General features: G+C 43.9%; 1 protein-coding gene across 1 annotated transcript in view; it reads right to left on the reverse strand.

Moving 5' to 3' along the window:
- The window catches only part of CSMD1 (CUB and Sushi multiple domains 1), a 1,692,034-nt gene that overhangs the window by 699,719 nt on the left and 970,498 nt on the right, over nt 1-21,817 (reverse strand). Inside the window, exon 8 of the mRNA XM_077812120.1 lies at nt 12,180-12,267. Coding sequence (XP_077668246.1) covers nt 12,180-12,267 — 88 coding nt within the window. The remainder of the gene's footprint in view (nt 1-12,179; nt 12,268-21,817) is intronic.

Below are 21,817 nucleotides of genomic sequence, written 5' to 3' on the forward strand. Positions count from 1 at the left end.
GAATTTGGTGGTGGCAGTGGATATTCCAAGGAGAAAGGATAAAATTAATTTGTACCTTGGGGAAGTTTTAACCTAAGCTGGTAAAAGTAAGCTTAGGAGGTTTTCATGCAGGTCCCCACATCTGTACCCTAGAGTTCAGAGTCGGGGAGGAAGCTTGACAGTCCCAATGCAACACCTTAGATATACTTTTCAAATGAAGTTCTTTTCTTTGTTTTATAGGCTTAAATATGAAAATGATCAGAAAAATGTGTACATAAAAAGTTAAACATTTTAAAAAGTGTTTAAAATGTGTCCCCAAAGAGCAGCGAAATCTGTGATAGGTTTAGATTAGCTTATACCACATTAACCCCAGGTGTCAGTGATATTTAGTAACCGTACCTGTCCTGCAGACATAACATAATCAGGGTGCAATTGCGCATGCCTGTGCAGGAGGTTTGGAGATCGTGGTACATTAGCAAACTAGTTCAGTAGCGCTTTTACCATGACACATGACTCTGTGTGTGCATTAGGCTTATGAAATCAAAAGCAATTGTTGTTGTGATGGGGCAACCATTATTTTAATACCAGCCTCAAAGAAAATGAACACAATTTGCAAACATAGGCCTTGATACTGCAAGAGACATGTTTAACTTCACCCAAGTGGATGAAATCCTGGCTCTATTGAGGTCATGGCAAAAGTCCCATTGAAATCCTGGCTCTGCTGAAGTCACCCTATGAGCAGTCGCTGCTGAAGTCAGCGGGACTACTCAGAGGATGTAATATAAGGAATATGAATAAATCCTTGAAGTACTGACAGTTAATTTACAGTTTTAGAACCTTACATTTCTTAATGGACTTCAGGAAGTTAGTGTTTTGTTTTTTTAAACAGGAACTTGTTGTTCTCCAAGTATTCCATGGAATTTTTCTGAAAGGGAAAGGAATTCCCCAGCAGAACAGGTGGAATTTTAATGCTACAAACCTTTTGCTTCAGAAATTAATACACATAATTGTCTTGTTTTGGTAGAAACATGTGGATTACATAATATTAGTTTCTTTGGTTGACTAAATCTCAAAAATCATGGCCAATTCATTTAACATATTGTCTTAAAAATGTCAAGCCTACATCTTGATAAGATGTATATTTTTAACTAATAGTTTCCAACATTTGTTTATTTTAAATCTAAATCCTCACAATTCCATGTAACGAATAAATGAGATAAGGTAGAAATTTTCCCTTAAAGGAACAAACAGTGTGCTGTCAACATTATTTGATATAAATACAGTGTAATGATAGGAGACTGACATTTCATTTGACTGACGTAAGTTGACCATGACTTTAGAGATGTCTTGAAGTTCGGGAGTATCAACAAGCCTATATTTCAACCATGGTAAGAACAAGAAGTCTCTTGTTTTTCTACTACTACTCAAATTAATTTACCAATGGTGGGTGCTGTGTGCGTTATTTTTTTATTTCCTGGACATTGAGATCTCTCTCTATCTAAAATACTTTTAAAGCTTCCAACATGATCCTCTACTTCCTGTCCTTTTCCTACTGCTCATTCCCTCCCCAGGTACAACAGGCACTATTTTAAGACTAAGGTATTATTCACATTGGTCTTTTCTAAATTCCTTGAAATAAAATACATTTCAGATGTCAAGTCCCAGATTGGGTCCCTAACTAAATTGCAAATGCATGTCTAGACCGGCAAGTAATAGTTAGCAGACACTTTAATTAGTAAAAACTAATAGTTTTTTTTTACAATTTTAACAATTTTAACCTAATTGTTTATCAGTTAAGCTACCAAATTTTGATACAAAACTGGCCCTAAACATGTGTTCAGTGTGTACTAGGTCTTTGGAGTAGTGTTTGTCTTTTCTTAATCTCGTTCACCCAACATCTTGAAAGAAGAAATGCAGGGGTCCATATTATCCTAGTTTATGAAACTCTCCCCTCTGAATTGAGGCAACACAATAACCCTTCAAATGAATCACTTCTGACCTGTTCAGCTGCCGAACCTTCCTACACTCATACACAACGTGGATCACAATAGCGTGCAGGAGGATTTCATGCCTTATATTAGTCAGGGTACCACAAAAACTAGACATGACCTCCTTTGAATACTGTCTAGAGGAGAAACATGCATACATATTGATAGAGGTCCTGACCTAAACTTCTTACACTGTTCACATATTTCAATTAGCCTTTATCCATCTAAAAGGAAAATTATACAGGGAATACTATAGGGCAGTTTCTTTGTTCAATAACTCATAGCACTAATAAGCACTGAGGTGTTAAAGAACTGTTGAAACACTTTTGACTATAGGGATTGATTAGCAAGGCAAATTGGACTATTTAGATGAAAGTAATAAAACAATGTACATTTGCAGTTCCAATACATCAATTAGGCAATATATTAAAAAAGAAGTACTGAAAAAGACAGTTACCTTTTCCGTAACTGGTGTTCTTCAGGATGTGTTGCTTATGTCCATTCCACATTAGGTGTGTGTGCTTGCCACATGCACTGGTGCTGGAAGCTTTTCCCTCAGCAGTATCCGTAGGGGACCAGCTATGGCGCCCCTTGGAGTACCACCTGCATGGTGCAGTATAAAGGGTGCCACTGGCTCCCCACCCCCTCAGTTCCTTCTTGCCAGAAACTCCAACAGTGGGGAAGGAGGGCAGGTCATGGGAATGGACATGAGCAACACATCCCGAAGAACACCAGTTACGGAAAAGGTAACTGTCTTTTCTTCTTCAAGTGCTTGCTCCATTCCATATTAGGTGACTCCCAAGCAGTACCCCTGGAGGTGGGTAGGAGTTCACGAACGTGTAGATTGCAACACAGCTCTGGCGAACCTAGTGTAGTCTCTGGGCTGCTAAGTGATGGCATAATGCACCATGAACGTGTGGACAGAGGACCACGTAGTGGCTTTACAGATGTCTTGGATAGGGATATGTGCCAGGAAGGCCACCGAAGATGCCTGAGCACTAGTCGTCTGGGCTCTGACAATCGGCAGCGGCAGGACCCCCGCCAGGTCATAACAGGTCCTTATGCAAGAGGTGATCCAATTGGAAATCCTCTGCAAAGACACTGGAAGGCCCTTCATCCTATCTGCTGTAGCGATGAAGAGCTGAGTTGATTCATGGAAAGGCTTGGTACCTTCTAGGTAAAAAGCCAAGGCCCTTCAGACGTCCAGCATGTGAAGAAACCTCTCTTCACTGGTCTTGTGTGGTTTGGGACAGAACACCGGGAGGAAGATGTCCTGGTTCATATGGAAGGTAGACACCACTTTCAGCAGGAAGGCCGGGTGGGCCACAGCTAAACTTTGTCTTCGTAGAAGACCGTGTAGGGCGGTTCTGAGGTCCAGGCTTTAATCTCGTCTCATCACTGTCACCACCACCAGGAAAGCAACTTTTCATGACAGGTGGGAAAGGGAGCAGGAGCCCAGTGTCTCAAAGGGTGGGCCCATGAGCCTAGAGAGGACCAAGTTAAAATCCTACTGCGGGACAGGGGTCTGTACCTGTGGGAATAGTCTCTCGAGTCCTCTCAAGAATCTAACTTTCATGTCATGGGAAAACACTGTCTGGCCTTGGATCGGTGAGTGAAAAGCAGATATGGCCATGAGAGGCACTCTAATGGAAGAGTGTGCCAGGCCCTAGTTCCTCAAATGAAGCAGGTAGTCTAAGACAGACTGTATGGAAGAGCGAAAGGGAGAGATGCCACCCAGTGTGAGAACCTCATCCACTTGGCCAGGTAAGTCAGTCTGGTTGAGAGCTTCCTACTTTCCAGAAGGATCTGTTGGACCTCCTCTGAACAGGTCTGCTCCAGGTTCAGCCACGCAGCATCCATGCCAAGAGGTGGAGGGATGCAAGGTTGGGGGTGTAAGAGCCGAGCGTGGTTCTGTGACAACAGGTCCGGTTGGTTGGGCAGGGGCCAAGGAAGAGCCACTGTTAGATTCATGAGAATGCCGGGCTAGTTCTGGCAAGGCCGTGCCGGGGCAATCATGATGACCTGCGCCCTGTCTCTCTATCTTTCCCAGGACCTTGGTGATGAGTGAAATTAGAGGGAATGTGTACATCGGGCTCTCCAACCACGACATGAGGAAGGCATTGGAGAGGGAGTCCTTGCCCAGAACAAAACCAATGACATTTTCAGTTTTGCCTGGTGGCGAACAGGTCCACTTGGAGTTTCCCACCTCTGAAAGATCATGTAGGCTACTTCCAGGTGGAGCGACCACTCATGGTGAGAGGAGAAGGCCTTGCTGAGGTGATTTGCTAGCATGCTCTTGATGCCAGGGAGGAGACAAGCCTCCAGGTGGATCTCGTGGTCGATGCAGAAGTTCCAGAGATAGAGTGCCTCTTGGCAGAGAGCCAACAAGCATGCTCCCACTTGCCTGTTGATGTAGACCATCTAGGCTGTGTTGTCCATTAGGTCTCTCACCACCTTTCCCGATAGGTGGGGCAGGAAGACCCCACATGCCAAGCAGACCGCTCTGAGTTCTTTGATGTTTATGTGTAGTGCCATCTCCTCTGGGGACCACATACCCGAGGTCTGGAGATCTCCAAGGTGCACATGCCAGCTCAGGTCTGAGATGTCTGATAATAACTCAACAGAGTGAGGAGGGTTGTTGAACAGAACTCCCTCTAGGACTGTCTAACGACCGGTCCACCATCACAACGAGGTGAGTATCACCAGGGGGATGGTAATGATCTTTTCCAGGTAATCCCTGGAATGGGAATAGACCGTCGCCAGCCATTGCTGCAGGTGCTGCATCCGGAGCCTGGCATGGTGACAACGTATGTGCAAGGGTCCTGCACTTAGGATGGAAGAATCCAATGCACCGCTACAGACTAGGGGCCGAATGGCTAGGCAGCAGTTCTGCGGAAAAGGACCTAGGGGTGACAGTGGATGAGAAGCTGGATATGAGTCAGCAGTGTGCCCTTATTGCCAAGAAGGCCAATGGCATTTTGGGATGTATAAGTAGGGGTATAGCGATCAGATCGAGGGACGTGATCGTTCCCCTCTATTCGACATTGGTGAGGCCTCATCTGGAGTACTGTGTCCAGTTTTGGGCCCCACACTACAAGAAGGATGTGGATAAATTGGAGAGAGTCCAGCGAAGGGCAACAAAAATGATTAGGGGTCTAGAACACATGACTTATGAGGAGAGGCTGAGGGAGCTGGGATTGTTTAGTCTGCAGAAGAGAAGAATGAGGGGGGATTTGATAGCTGCTTTCAACTACCTGAAAGGGGGTTCCAAAGAGGATGGCTCTAGACTGTTCTCAATGGTAGCAGATGACAGAATGAGGAGTAATGGTCTCAAGTTTCAGGGGGGGAGGTTTAGATTGGATATTAGGAAAAACTTTTTCACTATGAGGGTGGTGAAACACTGGAATGCGTTACCTAGGGAGGTGGTAGAATCTCCTTCCTTAGAGGTTTTTAAGGTCAGGCTTGACAAAGCCCTGGCTGGGATGATTTAACTGGGAATTGGTCCTGCTTCGAGCAGGGGGTTGGACTAGATGACCTTCTGGGGTCCCTTCCAACCCTGATATTCTATGATTCTAAGTTGCCACGTGGTCCAGCAGATGCAGGTAGACCCTGGCTGTAGTCGGGGGGACATGGACACCTCCCTGATAAGGTCTGACAATGTCCAAAACCTTCCTAATGGCAGGAATACTCTCGCACAGGTCGAGTCAAGCACCACCCCGATGAATTCTATACTTTGCACTGGAACTAATGTAGACTTTTTGTCATTCACCAATAGGCCCAGAGAGCAGCACGTGGCTTGCAGTACCGCAACATTCTTTTGGATCTGAGACCTGGAGCTGCCCTTTACCAGCCAGTGATCAAGGCACGGATATATCTGGATACCCTGGTGCCTGAGGAAGCTGCCACCACCGACATGCAGTGTGTAAATGTCTTTGGTGCTGTTGCCGGGCCAAATGGGAAGACCGTATATTGGTAGTGGCCAATAGGAGCATGAATCGAAGAAAACACCCATGTCCTTGGAAGATCGTTATGTGGAAGTATGTGTCCTTTAGGTCAAGGACAGCATACCAGTATCTCGGATCCAGGGAGGGGTTGATATAGGCCAGGGAGACAATGTGGAACTTCAGCTTTTTTAGGTACTTGTTGAGGTCTCGCAGGTCCAGAATGGGACTTAGTCTGCCCTTGGCCTTTGAGATTAAAAAAGTATTGGGAATAAAACACGTTGTTCCTGCACTTGAGAGGAACTTCCTCCACTGCTCACAACTGCAGCAACCCTTGAACCTCCTGCACGAGAGACTCTCATGAGAAGGATCCCTGAAGAGGGAAGGAGAAGGGGGCTGGGGAGGGGTAGAAAGAAACTGGAGGGTATAGCCCTGCGCCACTGTATTCAGAACCCAGACATATGAGGTTATAATGGTCCATGCAGGGAGAAAAAAGGAAAGGCGGTTGGAAAAAAACTGGGGAAGATGGATCTGGGGAATAGGCTGGTAGGTTTCCCTCAAGCGCAGCCTCAAAATGGTCACTTGGTTTCTTGTTTATTTCAGATGGAGCCCGACTGAGCAGGGGATGAAGGAGGATGCCTTGGTCAGCGTTTATAGCCCTTGGCCTTCTTATGAGGTGGGTTCTGCCAAGGATGGCTCCCTGGTCCCTGAGGCTGTTGCAGTTTGAACCACTTATGTGCTGGGCCTGGGACGTACAGCCCCAGAGTTTTCCAGGTGGTATAGGAGTCCTTTAAACCGTGCAGCTTGATATCAGTCTGTTCTGCAAATAGGGCCTGGATGTTGAAGGGAAGGTCCTGTATCGACTGCTGAGCCTCGGCGGACAAGCCCAAGAAGAGCAGCCAGGAAGCTCGCCGCTTAGAGATGGCAGAGGCCATGGTGCGGGCTGCAGAGTCTGTTGCATCTGAAGCTGCCTGGAGGGCCGCTCTGGCTACCGCTATACCCTCCTCAACCATCGCCTGAAATTCCTTCCTGGATCCTTTGGGGAGCAAAGCCTCTAACTTTGCCATGGCCTACCGCATGTTGTAATCATAGAGGCCAAGGAGGGCTTGGTCATTGGCCACTGTCAGTTGCAGGCTGGAAGATGAAAAAACTTGGCGTCCAAAAAAATCCAGCCTCCTTGAGTCTTTGTTTTTGGGGGTCGCCCCGGGTTGACCTTGCCTCTCTCTGTGGTTAAGTGCCTCAACCACCAGGGAATTGGGGGCCAGGTGAAAATATAAATACCCATGCCTCTTGGTTGGCACAAAGTAATTGCGCTTGACCCTTTTGGAGATGGGGGCAAGGAGGGAGTCTGCCAAAAGGCAGTGGTAATCTTTGATACCCCCTCATGAAGGGGTAAAGTCATCTTGGCAGGAGCCAAGGAGCAGAGGATGTCAAACAGGGAGTCCGAGGTCTCCCTCAACTCCTTAGCCTGAAGCCCCAGGTTAGATGTGACCCTCTTCAATAGTTCCTGGTGTGCCTTAGCACCATCCTGAGGAACTGGGTGAGGGGGCTCTGTGATAGCCTTGTTTGGCGATGACGAAGATGATGCCGGTACTGCGGGAGCTTCAACGTCCATTAGTGGTCCAGCAGGCTGTTCCCCTGGGTCCTCCTGGACCTATGGGATCCTTCCCTCCAAGTCTCAGGCACTGGAGGGGATCAGAATGTTGAGGCTGCTGGCCTGTCTGAGGTTCCTGACTCTGAGCGGGCAGCCTGGGAAGGCTGGGTGAACCCACAGGGGTTCCATGGGCACCATGGTGCCAACCACTGTGCCTGGGGCTATAGGACAAGTTTCAGTGCTGATGATGTATGTGGCACTGCAGGCACCAGAGGCTGCCCCACAGTTAGGGAACCCTGCTCCATGCCAGAGCTATGGCCAGAGCAGTCGCTACCCAGAAACCAGGATTGACAAACTCTTGGCTGGGATGATTTAGTTGGGGATTGGTCCTGCTTTCAGCAGGGGATTGGACTAGATGACCTCCTGAGGTCTCTTCCAACCCCAATCTTCTATGATTCTATGACTGGGCAGAGCAACAGCTCTTATCTGACTAGTACCAGTCGCTGCTCCTAGAGGTAAATCTGTCCGAATGGGTCGGACGTCTTGGTTGAGGGCCTCAGGGACTGATAGTGTTTGGTGGATCAGCATCAGAAACCCGGCGATCTATGCCTTACACTACCCGACCGGTAATGGGACATTGAGCGGGACCAGGAGCGATCACAAGCCAGTTTCCGGGAGGAATGTCCCAAACATGGTGGTCCCCGTCTTGGATACCAATGACAACAGTCCGGTGACCAGTGGCTTCAGTCCCCCAGTCGGTCCCAGGATCTGTACTGAGCTCTCAGCAATGCGAGGGGTCAGTCTTGGTGATCCTGCCGGGAGGCGCCTGCCCCTGTGGTTGTGTGCCAGGCTACTGGTGAGATACTCCTTGAATCCCGCTGTCGGTGCACAAGGTCTGGGGACTGAACAGGGCTCTGCTGAGCCTGCCTCTCTGGCTCTGAGGCATGACAGCTTCAGGAAGGTGAGTGGTGGCGGGACATCCCACAATATGGGGAACGGTTTAAATGATTTAATTGGGGATCGGTCCTGCTTTGAGCAGGGGGTTGGACTAGATGACCTCCTGAGGTCCCTTCCAACCCTGATATTCTATGATTCTATGGTGTCGCTGAGGCAGAGACATATGTTGAGGTCCCAAGGCAAGACTGGGGTACCACCGGAGCCAGTGTGGGTGACACCAGAAGAATCAGGATCTCCTCAGCTGCCTGTAGGGCTTCAGACTTCAACGGCACCTGAAGCTGATGGAAGCCTGTACCGCTATCTGGAGTCGCAGGCAATCTATGGGATGGACTGCACTGCTCAACTTGAGCTGGGGCCCGACTTCCTGAAGAGGGCATTGAGCGGCCCACCATGGGTCTTGGCTCACCCTCAGCCTTCTCCTTTCCCTTAAAGGCAGTAGGAGATCTCCCATCCCTGTCTTCTTAGGCTTCTTGACTGGAGCCGCAGAGCGGGATTGGTGCTGGCTTGTGGACAGCACCGACTGAGCACTGTGCACTGACGCTGCGGGGCTCAGTGCCAAGTCGGACTGTTGCTCCAATGCTGGGGTGAGTGCTGACTCTATCAGGAGTGCTTTAAGGCGATTGTCCCGCTCCTTTTTCGTCCTGGGTTTGAAGGACGTACAAAGACGACATTTGTTGCTTATGTTCCCTTCGCCCAAGCACCTTAGGCAGCTACTATGTGGATCACTGATGGTCTTTAGCTGTTTGCAATGATCAAAGGCTTAAAGCCTGGGAACCAGGGCATGCCCCATCCCCTGACTAAGTTCTGTTTAGGACTAATGAAGACTTTAGGAACTACTACTAAGGAAAACTAATTCAACTTCTAACTACATTCAACTATATTACAGAATTTACAAAGTTCGCAAGAACAGAGAATAAAACAATGCTAGCCGAAGCAGAAGACGTTCCAGCACCATCACTGGCAGCAAGAAGAAACTGAGGGTTCCATGTGGCCCCCACTCCAGAGGGTGCCAGAGCTGGTCCCCTACAGATATTGCTGAGGGAAAAATTTCCGGTACCGGTGCATGTGGCGAGCACACACACCTAACATGGAATGGACATGAGCAAGCACTCGAAGAACATTAATATCTAATTACTGAAAGCACAGTGAGCCACAATATATAAAATAAGATAGCTAACATGTTTGTTTCCACCATATCAGAATTTTTCAATCTATAGTATTCCACAAAATGGTAACAATGAGCTTCACTTCAGTTGATACAAAAATCTTAAAATGTACTTTTCTGTTTACAAATATTTTACCTGAGATGGTTAGGAGTAACACAACTATAACTGAAATAGACTAGGAGAAAAATGGAAGAGCTTCTCTATACTGTCACATTATACTCTGTGTAGTTGACAAGACTTAGGATATTGTCAGCTATAATATTTGCCCTGCACAGGCAGTCTTGAAACATATTTGTGGGGGGTCTTTCACACAGCAACAGAGGAGAAAAATATTTTTAAAAATGGTAAAACAAGGATTGAAAAGCCAACCTCCCCCCCCCCAAAAAAAAAAAAAAACCCTCACTCTGGACAGAAAGGGATAATTATAGTTCCTGAAACTACTTTTTCTGCCGAGCAACTTAGAATCTGAACACCTTCCAGGTAAAAGCAATAGCAACAAAGTCTCTAGTGAGCATCATACAGCCTTTGGCTCTTGTCCCTTTAAGTGGTAGAAAACACTACTTGGGGCAGGGGGGTTGGTTGGTTGGTTGGTTTTGGCTGATTGAAATAATCAACCAGATTTGTTTAATTTTTTAATGTATTGTATTTTAAATTAGAGTATCCATTTTATGATAAACCTATAACTATTATGTAGAACTAACTATATAGTACAGTCACTTATAAGTTCTCATAGTGGAATGTCCCAAACACTCATCCTATCATGTTGCCTGGCCTTCCCAGTAGCTTTACCTTACCAGCTTTCTCATCCACTCCCCACTATCTTCTTTCCCTTCACACCCTTTCTCATTCCCCTTCTCTATCCTTTGCATGCGCAGCAGGGTGAGAAAAGTACATCTCAGTCAAAGCTGCTTTAGAAGAGTTAGTTAGTGGGAGGACTGCAGATAGGAAATTGAAATAATTGCAGCTTCTTTCATGTTTATTTTATACGTGCAATATACATTTTTGTATTTTTCCTTAAAATTGGAGATCCCCCCCCCACTTACAGTCATTGTCACAGGGTGACACGGTCCCTTTCAGAGGGAGCAAGGCCAGTGCACCCATGTCTTATCAGTACGCACCAATTAACTGAGCTTAAAAGAGCTCTAGGTGGGGAGACCTACTGAGCTGGAGGCATCCAGGGAGTCAGGGCCTGGGTCAACCAGGAGAAGGACAGGAGGTGAGAGAGTCAGGAGATTGATTGTGGTCCCAGGGGAAGGCTAATGGCAGCAATGCAGCAAGAGGGGTATCCCCAAGCCAGGACCAGAAGGATGAAGGTCAGGGAACAGTAGAAGGATTTGCCTGCTGGCTCTAAGCCAAAGAGCTGGAGCCAAGACAAGGGAGCAGCAGAGGAACTTGCCTATTGATGTCTCCGGGACAGGAGACCTAAACCCCTAGGAACTATGACAGGGTCGAGGAGAGTGGGAATGCCGTCCTGGCAAGGATGCTCCCAGCTGAGTCTGTGGGAGTTCCCACTGGGAAGACTGGAGTTGCACTTCAGCGGGAAGGACTGGGGTAGCTGTCCAGGGACAGAAGAAGACTGACAGAGTCTTGACATGGTCAAAGGTGCCAGGGTGTGATACATGGGGTACTGTGGGACAAGATGTGAGCTGAACTTAAATTTGTACTTGGGGTAATGAATTGATTTTATGCTGGGACCTTTATCATGGACAATTTTTGTATAAGGTTTTAACAATAAACCAGCCCCAAGAAGGGGCATTATTGAAAGAAAAGATCCTGAAGTGAAGATATTGGGTTACCAGAGCGGGGAGACTGAGCACATATGTCATTCAGTGGCTTGCCACAGCGGATGCTCCAGGCGGGGCTGCCCTATCATAGAAGCTTTGTTTGCTTTATCAGTCTATCAATGTCACTAATATCAACAAGAAAAGGAGTACTTGTGGCACCTTAGAGACTAACCATCCGATGAAGTGAGCTGTAGCTCACAAAAGCCAATGCTCAAATAAATTGGTTAGTCTCTAAGGTGCCACAAGTACTCCTTTTCTTTTTGTGAATACAGACTAACACGGCTGTTACTCTGAAACCTACTAATATCAACAGAGTTAAAAGCATGTTTTTGGTGTTTGTGAGAGTTCCTTTGGCTTTTTGTGAAGTAGTATTTATTTTAAAAAATAGTTTTGGTGAAGCAGAAGTGGGAAGTACAATATTTCTTGACAATCCATTGAATGATAATTAATCTTTTGTGTTGCTAAGTAGCATTTAAAACCTGGAGGACACTACTTGATTCTAACTTTTAGCAAAGACCAAGTTGTGGGCTCTGACAGTGTTCCTTTCCATTTACAATGGGGACACTTAGGTATATTCTACAAAATCTCCACCATAATGCACTGTATTTCCCAGAAACCTAAAAACAGAACTCAAACTCATTAAGAATTGGAGCCTCTTCTAGCAACTTTCAGAAATGGCCTCTTTTGTAGCTTTTATGCAAACTGCATCCATCTGTAGTTTACCTTACACCTAAAAGCCCCTTCCACTTCAACACACATGCAGTTCCTACCTGAAGTCAGAGCCTGCCCTCTTCCCATTCTCAGGAATTCCAGGATCAGGACACATGTCAGATGTGACTGCATCCCCACCTTGACTCACTGCAGTCAGAATTAAAAAAGAAGAAGGAGAAACAAAAAGAACAGTTAGTCTTAAAACTAAGTAAATGATTCTTCAGCCATCCACACTTCGAGTTCTACATGAGGAACATTATCTATATGCTCAATATATTTTTCAGGACGGTAATACAAATAAAGACAACAAACTGCATCTTAATATACATTTGTTTCATAGATTCCCAGGCCAGAAGGGCCCATTGTGATAATCTAGCCTGCCTTCCGTATAACATAGGCCAAAGAACCTCCCCAAAATAATTCCTAAAGCTTATATTTTAGAAAACATCCAATCTTGATTTAGAAATTGTCTGTGACCGATAATCCACCACAACCCATGATAAATTGTTCCAATGATTAATTACTCTCACCATTAAAAATATACATAGTATTCCTGGTCTGAATTTGGATGGCGTCAATGTCCAGCCATTGGATTGTGTTATACCTTTCTCTGCTAGACTGAGGAGCCCATATTTTTCCTCATGTAGGTACTTATAGACCAGGGGTACCCAAACTTGGTTCACGGCTTGTTCAGGGTAAGCCCCTGGCGGGCCGCAAGACGGTTTACCTGGGCGTCCACAGGTACAGCTGCTCGCAGCTCCCAATGGCCACGGTTCACCGTTCCCAGCCAATGGGAGCTGCAGGAAGCGGCGCAGGCTGGGCCACCACTTCCAGGATTGGCAAACCGTGGCCACTGGGAGCTACAAGAGGCTGTACCTGTGGACGCTCAGGTAAGCAAAGTATCTCACGGCCAGCCAGGGTCTTACCCTGAACAAGCCATGAACCAAGTTTGGGAACCCCTGTTATAGACCAATCAAGTTGCTCCTTAAGCTTTTTTGTTAGGTAAATAGATTTTGCTTCTTGAGTCTAGGCATGTTTTCTAATCTTTTAATCATTCTTGTGGCTTTTCTCTGAACCCTCTCTAATTTATCAATATCCTTCTTCAATTGCAGAAACCAGAAATGGACACAGTATTCCATCAACAGTTGCCCCAAATCTAAATACAGAAATAAAATAACCTCTTGACTCGTACTAGAGATTCCCTGTTCATGCATCCAAGGATAATGCCAGAGTGTTGCATTATCCATCATGAGCCCCAAATCTTTTTCAGGGTACTTCTTCCAGGCTAGAGTCCCCCATCTTTTAAGTAGGGCTTACAGTCTTTGTTCTAGACGTATACATTTAGCCATATTAAAATGCATATTATTTGCATGAGGCCAGCATACCAAGAAATCCAGATCACTCTGAATCAGTGACATATCCTCATTATTTACTGCTCCCCCGATTTGTGTGTCATCTGCAAACTTATCAGTGTTTTTAAGTTTTCCATCCAGTTAATTAATAAAAAAGTTAAAGGACCAAGAACCAATCCCAGTAGGACCCCACTAGAAACACATGTGTTCAGTGGAATAGTATATTGATTTACTCCTGGCCAACTCAGGAATATGTGAAAGCGCTAAGGCGGCTTGAAGTCTCCATTGTGCCCTTTCCCTCACATCAGGTAGAGTAGAGTCTGTATTCTCCCCTCACACTCACCCACACAGCTGTTACAGACAAATTTGTATAAAGTTATGGTCCTCACAGAACTAAGATTCTGATTTTACTTGTAAAGTGTGTGATTATGTTTTTATCTTCTATCTAGAAAGTGGTAACTCTTAGTTATTTATGTAATATGCTTAAATATTATATTGATTACAAATATACAGATAATGGCATACAAAATACCTTTACAGTGTATGGCCCTCACAAAAATGAATATAAATACATTCAGTCTCTCTCTCTCTCTCTCTGTCTCTCACATACACACACCTTCCGTTTCTTCTTTGCTTCCCTCCATGAAGGATAGAGGAAGAAAAAAAACATGTCATCTTCAGAATCTCTGAAAACCCTTTAAGGATAAGGTAGTACTCTCTTCCTGAATATAGAAAGTGTAGTTAGTTGGAATGTTTTAGCAGCACAGACTGAATTAGACAGGCCTGAGTAGATTACAGATGACAGAAGACAGCATTGCGATTGAGAGGTGATGGGAGATTAGATGTAAATTTCTCAAGCAGTGATAGGCTTTTGAATGGAATAAGGTGACATAGAGGAAGCATGGTGACAAACAGGTTATGTACAATCAGAAGATAAGAGCTATAAATCCTGACTGACTGTTCCAGCAGAATCATGGGCAATTAATTTATCTGAAAGCTAAAGCTTTATACAAGATGAGAAATACTCATGGAAATCAATTCATATAAAAAAGGCATTGCAGTGCTACAAAAATACAGCTAAGTAAAAAGCTCTTGTAAGTGCAGAATTGCTTGCCTCAAGTATAGCTTCCTCCTAAAACTGATAAAATTGCAATAATTATGGCACATTTAAACGTCTGAATCACCTCCATTCTTGTCTCAGAGATGCAATGATTTTAAAGATATAGAAAATAGCAACACCCACCAGCCTATCAGAGTTAAAAACTGTATTTATCTCCTTTCTCTGTCTCTGGTACAGTATATTGTCTGTTCCAAAAATGTTCAAAATCAGCTGATGAAAGATTATCATAATGTGAGAGATGTATTTCCGGATACAGCTAAAAAAAAAATGAACATTCTAGCTATGAAACATAACAGTAACTTAAAGGAAGTTCCTTCCTGGTATATTGTGACATAAATCAAATTGTTATGAGTAAAAATCCAATTCTGGAGCTTCTGACTCACAGTATTTCCATATTAGTGTATGCAACGTGAACATTTTCTCTATCCAAGGTGATGATCAAGGAAACATTTCCAGGCTAAGGGCCTGATCCTCCAGTAGTTAATGTATACAAATAAGTCTTATTAAATACTACTACTTACGTGAATATGAATTATTTCATTTCTGCACTGTGATTAAGAATGAGACAAACTAGTGTATAAACAAAAATATTTATTCTTAGAGTTCAATTTTGCTAGCTACATTTATTCTTCCAGAAGAGTTCATCTCTAAATATATACAAAAAGTTTGTTACAAGAGTCAATTTTAAAGCATGGTTATAGTCAGAAAACTACCCTTGCTAAACTAACCACTTCCTGTTGCATATATGCTTCTAACAATATCTAATCTTCTTATATTTCCTCAGGTTTCTGACAAAGTCAAGTATTTACTACTGTCATAAGAACAGCCCTACTGGGTCAAACCAAAGGTCCATCTAGCCCAGGATTCTGTCTTCTGACAGTGGCCAATGCCAGGTGCCCCAGAGCGAATGAACAGAACAGGGAATCACCAAGTGATCCATTCCCAATTGCCCATTCCCAGCTTCTGGCAAGCACAGACGTGTCATTATAGCTACGTTAGAGTAAGCTGGATTCTATTCTGTCCCACACATCCTCAACAGAACAGGCAAACAAATTCTGATTCCACAGTGTTAATGCTGATAGCAAAGCAGAAATCTTTATTTTCAGATATAAGGTTTAGCAACCAGGAAAAAAAAACAAACACAAAAACAAAAAAAAAACCCTGACCAAAAATGTTTTCATTTCTCAAGGCTGCAAATTTGACAGAGCTATTTTTCAAGAGTAAGAACTAGGAAACCTCAAGATAGTATTTTCAGTCACTTTAAACCTTTATCATAAGCACCCTTACAACAACAGGAGCAACTCTGCCTGTGGTATGGTGGTTTAAGTTTGAGTTCAGAGGTCCGTAATTATGGAGAATCTTTTGTACTTTCCACTGAGGCCTAATTTGTAGCAGTGTGTTGAAATAAGCAAGTTAAACATAATTTTTAAAAAAGCTGGAAATTTTACTCCGAGTAATTTCATTGTTCAAAATGGTTTTACTGTATATCATCTCCACAAAGTGGCTTGATTTTCCTCATAAAAACGGCTGTACTGGGTCAGACCAACGGTCCATCTAGCCCAATATTCTGTCTTCCAACAGTGGCCAATGCCAGATGCTTCAAAGGGAATGAACAGAACAGGGAAATCCCCCATCCTCCAGTGATCCACTCCCCCCTCCTCCAGTCCCAGCATTTGGTAGTCAGAGGCATAGGAACACCCAGAACATTGGGTTGCATTCCTGATCATCTTGGCTAATATCCACTGATGGACATATTCTCCATGAACTTATCTAATTCTTTTTGAACCCAGTTATTCTTTTGACCTTCACAACATCCCCTGGCAATGAGTTCCGCAGGTTGACTGTGCGTCATGTGAAGAAGTACTTCCTTTTGTTAGTTTTAAATCTGCTGCCTATTAATTTCATTGGGTGACCCCACTTCTTGTGCTATGTGAAAGGGTAAATAGTAGTTCCTTGTTCATTTTCTCACACCATTCATGATTCATATCCCACACCCCTCAGCTGTCTCTCTTCCCAGCTGAACAGTCCCAGTCTTTTTAATCTCTCCTCATGTGGATACTGTTCCATACTCTTACTCATTTTCGTTGCTCCTCTCTGTACCTTTTCCATTTCTTATATATATATCAATGATACATCCACACCAGAACTTCACACAGTATTCAAGGTGTGGATGTATCATTGATTTATACAGTGGCCAAGCATGTTTCAATGCAAAACCTGATGTTCCTGCACAGGAAATTTATAACTTTTTAAATATCTGATTTTTCTCTTGAAAATACTATCACATTTTTAGTGAAAATTTGCCTGTTTTCACTTTCAAATGAGCCTGGTTCAAAGATGAATACCACAAGTCAACAGGTTCACAGTGTCTCCATACAGATGGCTTTTGACTTATTCAGGTACTATGGGATTTGGATGTTCTAGTGAAAGAACCACTGCTTAATCAATTAAAATGGAACTTTCCCTAACCCCCAAATGAATGTTCTTCACAAGAGAAGTATTTCAGAATTTTCCTCTTCACCACAGCCCTTTCTCCTCACATTTACAGGTACTTTTATGAGAGGGGGGATCCAGGCCAGTGTTCATCCAGAGGTGTACTGCTCCTTTAAATATGGCAAGGATCATACCTCTGGGATCTACCACATCTTGCAGTACAGGATTTGTTAAACATGGTCCAAGCTCTTACTTTGTGTTTTCCACTAGGGAAGATCAAACATCTTGATCTTGTTACAGTCTATAGAGGCATGATATGTTGTCATAACAAAATAACTCCTGTTCCTTGCACAAGACAAGCTTGTCTGATCTTACCTTTCCAGGTTGTTGGTGGGGGGGAGGGGAGAACAAATTGCTCAACTTAAATCAAGCCATTGATTACCTTCAGAAGTTTAGATGTCTTGAAGGTTCTCTATAAATTTTTAATATTCAGATGTACTACAAGTTTTTTGCCTGTTAACATTATGGTATTGACCCAGAATTTGGCCTTTATCAACACTTCTCTCCATTTTCCAATAATTATTTCTTTGGCATCAAGATTTTTGACCTCACTTCTACTGAAAACTTTTGAAAGACACACAAGTGGACCCAACTAAGAGTTTCTTATCTCCCCCCACAATCATTGGGGACACCACCACTATCCTCCCTGAAACAGAAATCTAACATGGTCATCATCTTCATCTATGACATCTCTTTAGAACCTCACATCCAGGCTATGTCTAAATCTTGCTTATTGTTTTTTGCGTCAGAAGATATGGCCTTTTCTATTCAGCCACATGGCTAAAACTGTTATCATCTCACATCTTGATTACCACAATATGTTTTTATTTGGCCTTGATAAATGAGTCTTGTCTCACTTACATCCATTCAGAATATTGCTGCAAAGATCATTCTCTTAACCTGTTTATGTCATCTGTCTCTTAACATTCCTCCACCAGTTTCCCCTTCTCTATTACATCAAACATCAGATGCTAGTTTTCACTTTCAAAGCCTTTCAGGGCCTAATCCCATACTAGCTAGCATCTCTCAATCAGTATCAAAATGTTGACCCCCAACCTCCCATTGATCCATGATGCCAGTCTCCATCACCTCTTGTTAAACGTTTCAAACAGACACCTTTGTCCTTTTTCCCATGATGCCCCTCACAGTTAGACTCAGACTCATAGATATTAAGGTCAGAAGGGACCATTATGATCATCTAGTCTGAGCTCCTGCACAATGCAGGCCACAGAATCTCACCCACCCACTCCTGCAATAAACCTCTCACCTATGTCTGAGCTATTGAAGTCCTCAAATCATGGTTTAAAGACTTCAAGGTGCAAATAATCCTCCAGCAAGTGATCCATGCCCCATGCTACAGAGGAAGGCGAAAAACCTCCAGGGCGTCTTCCAATCTGCCCTGGACGAAAATTCCTTCCCAACCCCAAATATGGGGATGAGCTGAACCCTGAGCATGTGCACAAGATTCACCAGCCAGATACCCAGGAAAGAATTCTCTGTAGTAACTCAGATCCCACCCCATCTAACATCCCATCACAGGCCATTGGGCCTATTTACCATGAAAAGTTAAAGATCAATTAATTGCCAAAATCATGTTATCCCATCATACCATCTCCTCCATAAACTTGTCGAGTTTAATCTTGAAGCTAGACAGGTCTTTTGCCCCCACTGCTTCCCTTGGAAGGCTATTCCAGAACTTCACTCCTCTGATGGTTAGAAACCTTCATCTAATTTCAAGTCTAAACTTCCCGATGGCCAATTTATATCCATTTGTTCTTGTGTCCACATTGGTACTGAGCTTAAATAATTCCTTTCCCTCTCTGGTATTTATCCCTCTGATATATTTATAGAGAGCAATCATTCTCCCCTCAACCTTCTTTTGGTTAGGCTAAACAAGCCAAGCTCCTTGAGTCTCCTTTCATAAGACAGGTTTTCCATTCCTCGGATCATCCTAGTAGCCCCTCTCTGTACCTGTTCAAGTTAGAATTCATCCTTCTTAAACATGGGAGACAAGAACTGCATGCAGTATTCCAGATGAGGTCTCACCAGTGACTTGTATAATAGTACTAACATCTCCTTATCTCTACTGGAAATACCTCGCCTGCATTAGTTGCATTAGTTTTTTTTCACGGCCATATCATATTGGCGGCTCATAGTCATCCTGTGGTCAACCAATATTCCAAGGTCCCTCTCCTCCTCTGTTACTTCTAATTGATGTGTCCCTTTAGTTATAAATTAGCTTATAACTAAAATTCTTGTTATTAATTCCTAAATGCATGACCCTGCATTCTCACTATTAAATTGCATCCTATTATTATTACTCCAGTTTACAAGATCATCCAGATCCTCCTGTATGATATCCCGGTCCTTCTCTAGATTGGCAATACCTCCCAGCTTTGTATCATCTGCAAACTTTATTAGCACACTCCCACTTTTTGTGCCGAGGTCAGTAATAAAAAGATTAAATAAGATTGGCCCCCAAACCAATCCCCAAGGAACTCCACTGGTAACCTCCCTCCAGTCTGACAGTTGATCTTTCAGTATGACCCACTGTAGTCTCCCTTTTACCCAATTCCTTATCCACCTTTCAATTTTCATATTGATCCTCATCTTTTCCAATTTAACTAATAATTCCCCCTGTGGCACCATATCAAACGCCTTACTGAAATCTAGGTAAATTAGATCCACTGCGTTTCCTTTGTCTAAAAAATCTGTTACTTTCTCAAAGAAGGAGATCAGGTTGGTTTGGCACAATCTACCTTTTGTAAAACCATGTTGTATTTTGTCCCATTTACCATTGACCTCAATGTCCTTAACTACTTTCTCATTCAAATTTTTTTCCAAGACCTTGCATACTAAAGGTGTCAAAATAACAGGCCTATAGTTACCTGGATCACTTTTTCCCCCTTTCTTAAAAATAGGAACTATGTAAGAAATTCTCTAGTCATACGGTACAACCCCTGAGTTTACAGATTCATTAAAAATTCTTGCTAATGGGCTTGCAATTTCATGTGCCAATTCCTTTAATAACCTCGGATGAAGATTATCTGGGCTGCCCGATTTAGTCCCATTAAGCTGTTCAAGTTTCGCTTCTACCTCAGATATGGAAATATCTACCTCCATATCCTCATTCCCATTTGTCATGCTACCATTATCCCTAGATCCTCATTAGCCTTATTAAAGGCTGTGGCAAAGTATTTGTTTAGATATTGGGCCATGCCTAGATTATCCTTAACCTCCATTCCATCCTCAGTGTTTAGCAGTCTCACTTCTTCTTTCTTTGTTTTCTTCTTATTTATATGGCTATAGAACCTTTTACTATTGGTTTTAATTCCCTTTGCAAGGTCCAACTCTACCTGACTTTTAGCCTGTCTCACTTTATCCCTCCATGTTCTGGCCTCAATAAGTTAGCTTTCCTTGCTGATCCCTCCCATCTTCCACTCCCTGTACACTTTCTGCTTTTTCTTAATCACCCCTCTGAGATGCTTGCTCATCCAGCTTGGTCCACAACTCCTTCTTATGAATTTTTTCCCCTTTCTTGGGATGCAGGCTTCCGATAGCTTCTGCAGCTTTGACTTGAAGTAACCCCAGGCCTCTTCTGCCTTTAGATCCATAAATTCTTCAGTCCAATCCACTTCCCTATTAGACTGGTATCCACACTGCCCTTCCTCCTTATGTCCATTCTCCTACCCATGGCTGTATCCTTTCTTACTTTGTTTTCTGCCTTCTCAATGCTAAAATCCAGCATGGAGATTACCTGGACATCTCCCAACCATCTCCCCCAAATTCCAAGTTTAAAGCTCTCTTAATCAGTTGTGCCAGCCTCCATCCTAGAAGTCTATTTCCTTCCCGACTCAGATTAAGTCCATGCCGAGAGAACTGTCCTCTGTCCATGAATGCCTCCCAGTGGCCACACATCCCAAAGCCCTCCTCATAGCACCACTGCCTGAGCCATCTGTTGATAGTCATAATCTTGTCACACCTTTGTTGCCCTTCTCTAGGAACAGGCAGAATCCCACTGAAGATCACCTGAGCCTCGATTTCCTTAAGAGTCTTCCCCAGTCTGGCATAGTCTCCCTTGATACGTTCCAGTGAGAATCTACCGCTATCATTTGTTCCCACATGAAGGACAATCAGTGAATTCTTTCCCGCTGCCTTCAGCATCCTTTTCAACCTCAGGTCCACATCCCATATCTTAGCACCTGGAAGACAGCATACCTTTCTATTCTCTAAATCAGCTCTGGTTACAGGCCTGTCTATTCTTCTCAGTAAGGAGTCCCCGATCACGTAGACCTGCCTTTTCCTGGTGACAGTGCGATTCTCCGGTCTATTCCCTGTTCCCTCTGGCTGCAAGTTCTTTCCATTCCTATTCTCCCTTTTAATCCTCTTCAACCCATCCTGTATCCTCCTGGGGCTCATATTTGGTGTAGTCTCCATTGACTCTTCCCCTTTTCCTAAAGGACTAGCTGCTCTTCTCTTCTTCTTTGCCCTTCCACCTTCAGTGACCACCTGCTGAGCCCCTTCTTCATTTTCCAACTCTGCAAACCAGTTCTTGAGCTCTATTTCTCCTTCACTAGCCAGTCTTTTCCTCTACCTGGTTCTCTTAGTCACATGCTTCCACTGTCCAATTTCTTCACCCAGCAGTCTCCCCTCAGAATTCTTCAGTCCTCCTTCCATCTGCAAGTCGGAGCTTTTCCCTTCAGCTCCCTCATGTCTTTGCTCCATAATCTGC

The sequence above is a fragment of the Eretmochelys imbricata genome, chromosome 3 (genome assembly GCF_965152235.1).
Source record: "Eretmochelys imbricata isolate rEreImb1 chromosome 3, rEreImb1.hap1, whole genome shotgun sequence".
NCBI lineage: Eukaryota > Metazoa > Chordata > Testudines > Cheloniidae > Eretmochelys > Eretmochelys imbricata.